The sequence below is a fragment of the Xyrauchen texanus genome, chromosome 37, assembly GCF_025860055.1.
Source record: "Xyrauchen texanus isolate HMW12.3.18 chromosome 37, RBS_HiC_50CHRs, whole genome shotgun sequence".
NCBI classification, from domain to species: Eukaryota; Metazoa; Chordata; class Actinopteri; order Cypriniformes; family Catostomidae; genus Xyrauchen; species Xyrauchen texanus.
Genome location: NC_068312.1, coordinates 38,325,015 through 38,332,514, shown reverse-complemented (window position 1 = coordinate 38,332,514; position 7,500 = coordinate 38,325,015). Strand labels below are relative to the sequence as shown.

Sequence of the window (7,500 nt, the reverse complement as noted above, 5' to 3'; positions counted from 1 at the left end):
TATCTATTTGTCCAGTTTCTGTCTGTCTGTCTGTCTGTCTGTCTAGTGTCCATCTGTCTATTTGTCGAGCTATATGTATGTCTGTCTAATACCCGTCTGTCTATCATCATTCTGTCTGTCTATCTGTCTGTCTATTGTCTATCTGTCGGTCTATCTGTCTATCTGGCTGTCTATTGTATATCTGTCTGTCTGTCTATCTGGCTGTCTAGTGTCCATCTGTCTATTTGTCTAGCTATAGGTATGTCTTTCTAATACCTGTCTGTCTAGTATATGTATGTATGTCTGTCTGTCTGTCTGTCTAGCATCATTCTGTCTGTCTGTCTAATACCAGTTTATCTGTATGTCTATATATCAGTCGGTCTATTGTCTATCTATCTGTCTGTCTGACTGTCTAGTGTCCATCTGTCTATTTGTTTGTCTGTCTAGTATATGTATGTCTGTATAATACCTGTCTGTCTAGTGTCTGTCTGTCTGTCTAGTGTCTGTCTGTCTGTCTATTGTATATCTGTCTGTCTGGTATATTTCTATAAGATAGTTACTAGACTCTGTCTACTTGTCTGTCTAGCTAGTATCTGTCTATCTCTCTGTCTGTCATGTATCTGTCTATCTGCATACCTTTCTGTATGTATAGTGTCCGTTTGTCTCACTGTCTATGTCTAGTATGTATATCTGTATGTCTTCCTGTCTTGTATATGTCTTTCTGTCTAAAATCGGTCTGTCTAGTGTCTGCCTGTCAATTATTTGTCTGTTTAACTGTCCGAGTCCAGTATATCTGATTACATGGTAAGTCGCATTTTATTGATTATATTAAGCATTGTTTCTTTTTTGGATCACGACCCACCAGTTAAGAGCCACTGGTCTAAATAAACTCCAAACTTTTTAGCACCTGTTCCATCAGTATTTGAAGTTCCAGAACCTGGAAAGCGTGTACAGCCGCCCGTTCCCCAAATACTCCACCCTCTGTGGTCTGACCACTGACCTCTCCACAGCGTCCACATCCTCTCCGAGGTGCCACATAATATAATCATGGGCTCACCGAGAGAGGAGTGGGGAATAAAAGATGTAGTGTTTTGGAAAGTGAATCCAACCCACCGCAGCCCATAATACTCCATATCCATTACATGCACCCCGAGAAGCAACATCACGTATCAATAAAACCATAAATATCCTCACGAGAACTCACTGAAGACCGAGTGCAAACAAGAGCCAGATTTATCTCACCTGTATCTTGGAACACTGATCCATTTCTGCTGTGCTGTGAAAGGTAAAAGGAGACGTTCATCACAATGCAACGTTAAAAGAAAACAAATGAATCCACAGAAATGGCCATGTTGATATATTGCAAGCAGAGTCTTCCTCAAACTCCTCGATGTCTAATGCATCTCCTAAAGTCAAGCGCTGACTATCAAACTGGAGTCACGTGTTTGAATCCAGACTCCAGCCAGGTCTCCTTAGCAACCAAATTGGCCCGGTTGCTAGGGACGGTAGAATCACATGGGTTAACCTCCTCGTGGTCGCTATAATGTGGTTCTCGCTCTTCTAGTGCGTTCCAAGTTCTCGTGGTGGTGTGGTGTCTCGCCTCAATCCGGGTGGCGGAGGACGAATCTCAGTTGCCTCCACGCCTGAGGCCGTCAGTCCCCACATCTTATCATGTGACTCATTGAGCGCGTTACCGTGGAGACGTCACGCTATTCTCCGCAGCATCCGCGCACAACTCACCACACGCCCCACCGAGAGCGAGAACCACATTATAGCGACCACGAGGAGGTTACCCCATGTAACGCTACCCTCCCTAGCAACCGGCCAAATTCAACTGCTAAGGAGACCTGACTGGAGTCACTCAGCACGCCCTGGATTCAAACTCGCGATTCCAGAAGTGATAGTCAAAGTCAATTCTCGCAGCAGAGCTCTTTTGACGCGCGTTGTTCGCCACAATTCTCTGATTGGTGGATCGTTCTCTTCAGGATCATGGGTAGTGTAGTTCGCCCCCACAAATAAGTCTTTATAACAGTTTGTTCCCATTCACTTTCATTTGATGTAAAAGACTTTATGACACAAAAAAGTCCTACAGGTTTGGAACGACATGAATGAGAGTATATGTTTAGGTGAAGTAACCCTTTAATCACATAAAAAGACACACGCCTTCAGCTGTATCATCCCGTATTCTGCACACTTTTCCACTTTCTCAGTGTGGAGTGATTGATTTATTTCATGAGGAGTTTTCTTCAGGGCTTTATAAATATAATTCACACCTTAGAGAGGCCTGAAGCTTTGATAATGTGAATAAAAAGCATCCCTCTGGTGGAGAAGCCACTAATTTCACATTCGGAGCTCTGAAGCGCACTGAAATGGAAATGTGTGTCCAAGGAGACATCGAAATGCACAGCGAGGTGGAGCTGGAACTTCATTTAAATAACTATTGTGCCTGAGGACGCCACCAGGTGAAGTGTATAATGTAATAATAACTTTACCAAATCCACACTGCAGGAAAACCTGGCAGTCACAGTTCTGATACTTAATGTAGAAGTTTATACTGAGAATCACTTTAGAAATGAACATGACTGAGTCTTTATCATGTCTTTATAGAATAGTTACATTTATGCACTTTGTGTTATCTGAGGTCCACCTACAATTGTTTTAAAATGTATCATTTGTTACATCGTATGGTCACCTATGGCAACAGAAGAAAACAATACAACAAAACAAAATAATACAAATATTTTTAAAGAAAAACAAACAAAAAACATATAATGTAAAAACAAAATTAAAAAAAAAACCGCACAAATAAAATAATATATAAAAAAACAAATAATGCAAAGCAAGAAAAACAAATAATATAAAAACAAACAAATTAAAAAAGCAACAAAACAAAAAACACAAAACAACAAAATAAAAAACAAAATAAAATTAAAAAAAACGCAAACCAGCAAAACCAAATTATATATAAAAAATATATATATAATATAAAAAACAAAACAAAACAATACCAAACAACAAAATAAAATAAACAAAATCAAAAATGAAATAATGTAAAACACAAAAAACACAAAACAACAAAAATCTAAAATGAAATATCAAAAATCTAAAAAACAACAAAATTAAATAATATAAAAATAAAAAAACAACAAAAAAGAAATAATATTAAAAATTGTTTTTTTAAAAATCACAAAACAACAAAAAATAAATAATATAATAACAAAACAAAAATCACAAAACAACAAAAAATAAATAATATAATAACAAAACAAAAAACACAAAACAACAAAATGAAATAATATTAAAAAAACAACAAAAACAACAAAAATCTAAAATGAAATTAAATAATATAAAAAAACTAAAAATAAATATAATAATATAAAAAACAAAAAAGAAATAATATTAAAATAAAAAAACAACACAAAACAACAAAATGAAATAATATTAAAAAAAAATAATAAAAAAACAACAAAAATCTAAAAATAAATCTAATAATATAAAAAACAAAAAAGAACAAAAAAGAAATAATATATATAAAATTAAAAAAAAAAACACAAATCAACAAAATCAAAAACTAACACAAATAATGTTACAAAACAAACTACAAAGCAACAAAATCAAATAATATAAAACACAAAACAACAAAAGCAAATAATATAAAAACCACTAATAAAAAAAAACACAACAAAACAATCCTTTAGATATGATTTTAAGTGATGTTCATGGACATATTGTTGTTTTAGAACTGATTCCCGGAGCAATAGTCAAATCAGCCAAATGCAACAAATAAATAAAATCCCCAGAACAATCTGAGGTGAGGTCACCTGACCGATCGAACCTTTTGAACGAAGCGTGTCAACTGTTGCAACAGTAATTGTGTTTGTAAAAGAAGTAAGAAAAAGAGGGGCAAAGGTACAGCGTACACCAAAAACACGAAATAAAGAATATCATTACCTTATCATTTCCATACAGGCAATTACAACTTCCTGTTTGCTGCGGCGCCGTGTTAAAGATAACTCTCTCTTTCATTAGTATGCTAATGTGCACACAGCGAGGTGTGTTGGATCTGCAACATTTTAGGATTCACCTCATTACACATTAATGAGATTTAAAAGTGTTGGCAAAACAAAAATAACTTCTCTTTGCGAAGTCGGAGAGAATATGTCAGAAAACTGGTGCATGCCGTTATTAAAGACAGACCCGCTAATGCCAATAAACAACTCCAACAGAAACTGACCTGCCATAGCTGCTATAGTTATGTGACGAATGCAACAAGGCAGCTCACTTGGTTTTGTATGTGACAGCACGGTTGCGAGCGTTTCTTACCCTGGTGAGGTGAATGACCCCCTGTGATGTCACCGAACAGCCCATGAAGCCCACAAACTGCAGCCCGGGACAGTTTTCTGCAAACGCCTGCACAGATTTATCAGTCACCTGCACACAGAAGAGCAGACAAATGTAAAGGCATGTAAACACATGACCACATAATGAAGCATTAGAGAACTTTAAGAGACGAATAATATCCTTTATATTGTCCAGAAATAGGATGGGAGGAAAATTGGGGGGTCTGGGTATCTCAGCGAGTACTGACGCTGACTATCACACCTGGAGTCGCGAGTTTGAATCCAGGGCGTGCTGAGCGACTCCAGCTGGGTCTCCATAGCAACCAAATTGACCCGGTTGCTAGGGAGGGTCTGGGTATCTCAGCGAGTATTGACGCTGACTATCACACCTGGAGTCGCGAGTTTGAATCCAGGGTGTGCTGAGTGACTCCAGTCAGGTCTCCTTAGCAACCAAATTGTCCCGGTTGCTAGGGAGTGTCTGGGTATCTCAGAGAGTATTGACGCTGACTATCACACCTGGACTCGCGAGTTTGAATCCAGGGTGTGCTGAGTGACTCCAGTCAGGTCTCCATAGCAACCAAATTGGCCCGGTTGTTAGGGAGGGTAGAGTCACATGGGGTAACCTCCTCGTGGTCGCTATAATGTGGTTCTCGCTCTCGGTGGGGCGTGTGGTGAGTTACGTGCCCTACGTGTCAATGAATCTAATTAATTGGAGGTGTACCTGTGGATGTATAGTAAGGCCTGCCTTTAAACTCAGTTTGGTTAGTATTTGGACATTTTCACTTAGGGGTGAAGTGTTTTCACTTTAGTTGCCAGCGGTTTAGACATTAATGGCTGTGTGTTGAGTTACACTGTTATACAAGCTGAACAATCACTACTTTACATTGTAGTAAAGTGTCATTTCTTCAGTGTTGTCGCAAGAAAAGATATAATCAAATATTGACACAAATGTGAGGGGTGTACTCACTCTTGTGAGATACTGTATATACAGTATGTATTTTTACACTATATAACATTTTAATTTTGTATACGTGATTTGTAAAATAATTACTTGTTCAGTGTTTCATCCATTTGTGAGGAGATATTTGTAATTATTTAAAATATTTTCAGCTACTTCAACAATAATAAGATCAGCTCGTGTCCTCACTTTGACCTCGTGCAAAAGCGAGATCACAACTAATCAAATTATTCCAACAGTACAGAAGCCTCAAATGACCTGTAAACCAAATCTGTGCGGATCAAACTCAACTGATGAAACTAATGGGCGAACAAATCGAATAAAAGAAAACATCATCTCAGCGGGCAGCCCTCTCAGTCACCCTTACAGGGTCAAAGGTTACCCCCCCCCCCACTCCCACTCCCATTACATTACATTAGCTCTGTTAAAATAGTTAGTCTGTCAAACTTTCCAGGTTTATTTTAAAGCAGCTTAAAGGTGGACACGGTATGCAACAAGCCATTTCTGTCCTACCAGTGTCTGCGTGTTTGGAATGATGAGAAAAACAGACTCTTTTTTATTTATATTTTATTACGCAAAACTTCTTTCAGTGCGTATATCACTCCAGAGCGCGGCTTTCTGCTACCTGCTATCTCAAAGGTCATCCGGGGGAACACAAGTAAGATTGAGAGCTCTAGGTGAGGAATTACACGACTCCCTCATCCATCTTAAGACCACAGAGCTGGAGTCTCACTCACGTCTCGGCTCTTTCTCTCTCTGTAAGCGTTTCTGAAGCCCGCCACATCTCTAGCGGGAGATATCAGGGGAATGTGTCGAATGAGAGCTCCTAGAAGCTTCTCCTGGTGTATCTGGTATCTTAGTGACCTTTACTAGGACACTAATCCAACTAGACAGGGGCGGAACCGGAGTTTTTCAAAAGGTTGCCTAGGCAGGGGCAAGCGATCAGTCTGTGGTGGCACAGAGATGTTTGTGCAGCATTTTTATATTGTGGGACTGTGGGGGGGTCAGAGAGGTTTGGGGACCTTGGTGGCTAATGGCCACCCCCTAGCTCACCCACTGACACCCGGGACGGAGAGGTTTGGAGACCTTGGTGTGCGCAAATGTTAAGTTTGTATATTTGTACAGAGAAATTGTGCCAATAATGACCAAAAAAATTACTAAAACAGCATTTGCGAGTGGGGTGGCCAATGGGCCAATGGCCACCTCCCTAGATTACCCACTGACACCCGGGACGGAGAGGTTTGAAGACCTTGGTGTGCGCACATGTTAAGTTTGTACAGAAATATTGTGCCAAAAATGACAAAAAAATTACTAAAACAGCAATTGCAAGTGGGGTGGCTAATGGGCTAATGGCCAACCCCAAGCTCATCCACTGACACCCGGGACGGACAGGTTTGGAGACCTTGGTGTGCGCACATGTTAAGTTTGTATATTTGTACAGAGAAATTGTGCCAAAAAATGACCAAAACAGCAATTGCGAGTGGGGTGGCCAATGGGTCAATGGCTACCCCCTAGCTCACCCACTGACACCCGGGACGGAGAAGTTTGGAGACCTTGGTGTGCGCACATGTTAAGTTTGTATATTTTTACAGAGAAATTGTGCCAAAAAATGACCAAAACAGCAATTGCGAGTGGGGTGGCCAATGGGCTAATGCCCACACCCTAGCTCACCCACTGACACCCGGGACGGAGAGGTGTGGAGACCTTGGTGTACGCACATGTTAAGTTTGTACATTTGCACAGAAATATTGGGACAAAAAATGACCAAAAAAAATGACTAAAAAAGCATTTGCGAGTGGGGTGGCCAATGGGCCAATGGCCACACCCTAGCTCACCCACTGACACCCGGGACGGAGAGGTTTGGAGACCTTGGTGTGAGCACATGTTAAGTTTAGGGGAGACGACCAGCACGCTCGACTTATACAGAGGTCAGGAGGTGATCCATCAAAGATCTGCCGTTACTGACACAATGACGATGTTCATTTGAATATTGCACATGAGGCCACGGCGCTCCACAGAGTCCTCCTGCCAATGATGAAACAACTGCAACATTGACCTACGCATGCATCAGATAATCCGTTGACAAAAACACACTCGCTGGAGTCACGGGTTTGTGGCTGTGGTTAACAGCACCTCTGAGGATGTTCCTTCCTGTTTGGGCAAGAAATAGATTACACATGGAATTAGACGACAAGAGCAATTCGTTCTCATTACTCTATTTTG

General features: G+C 40.2%; 1 protein-coding gene across 4 annotated transcripts in view; it reads right to left on the bottom strand.

The window, feature by feature from the left end:
• Positions 1 to 7,500, bottom strand: part of fbxl17 (F-box and leucine-rich repeat protein 17) — a 292,488-nt gene that overhangs the window by 169,891 nt on the left and 115,097 nt on the right. For 3 of the 4 annotated variants that reach the window (XM_052109159.1, XM_052109158.1, XM_052109161.1), the window contains exon 6: positions 4,303 to 4,410. The exons of the other annotated variant lie outside the window; for it this stretch is intronic. In XM_052109159.1, the coding sequence (XP_051965119.1) occupies positions 4,303 to 4,410 (108 nt within the window). The remainder of the gene's footprint in view (positions 1 to 4,302; positions 4,411 to 7,500) is intronic. 4 annotated transcript variants of the gene reach the window in all.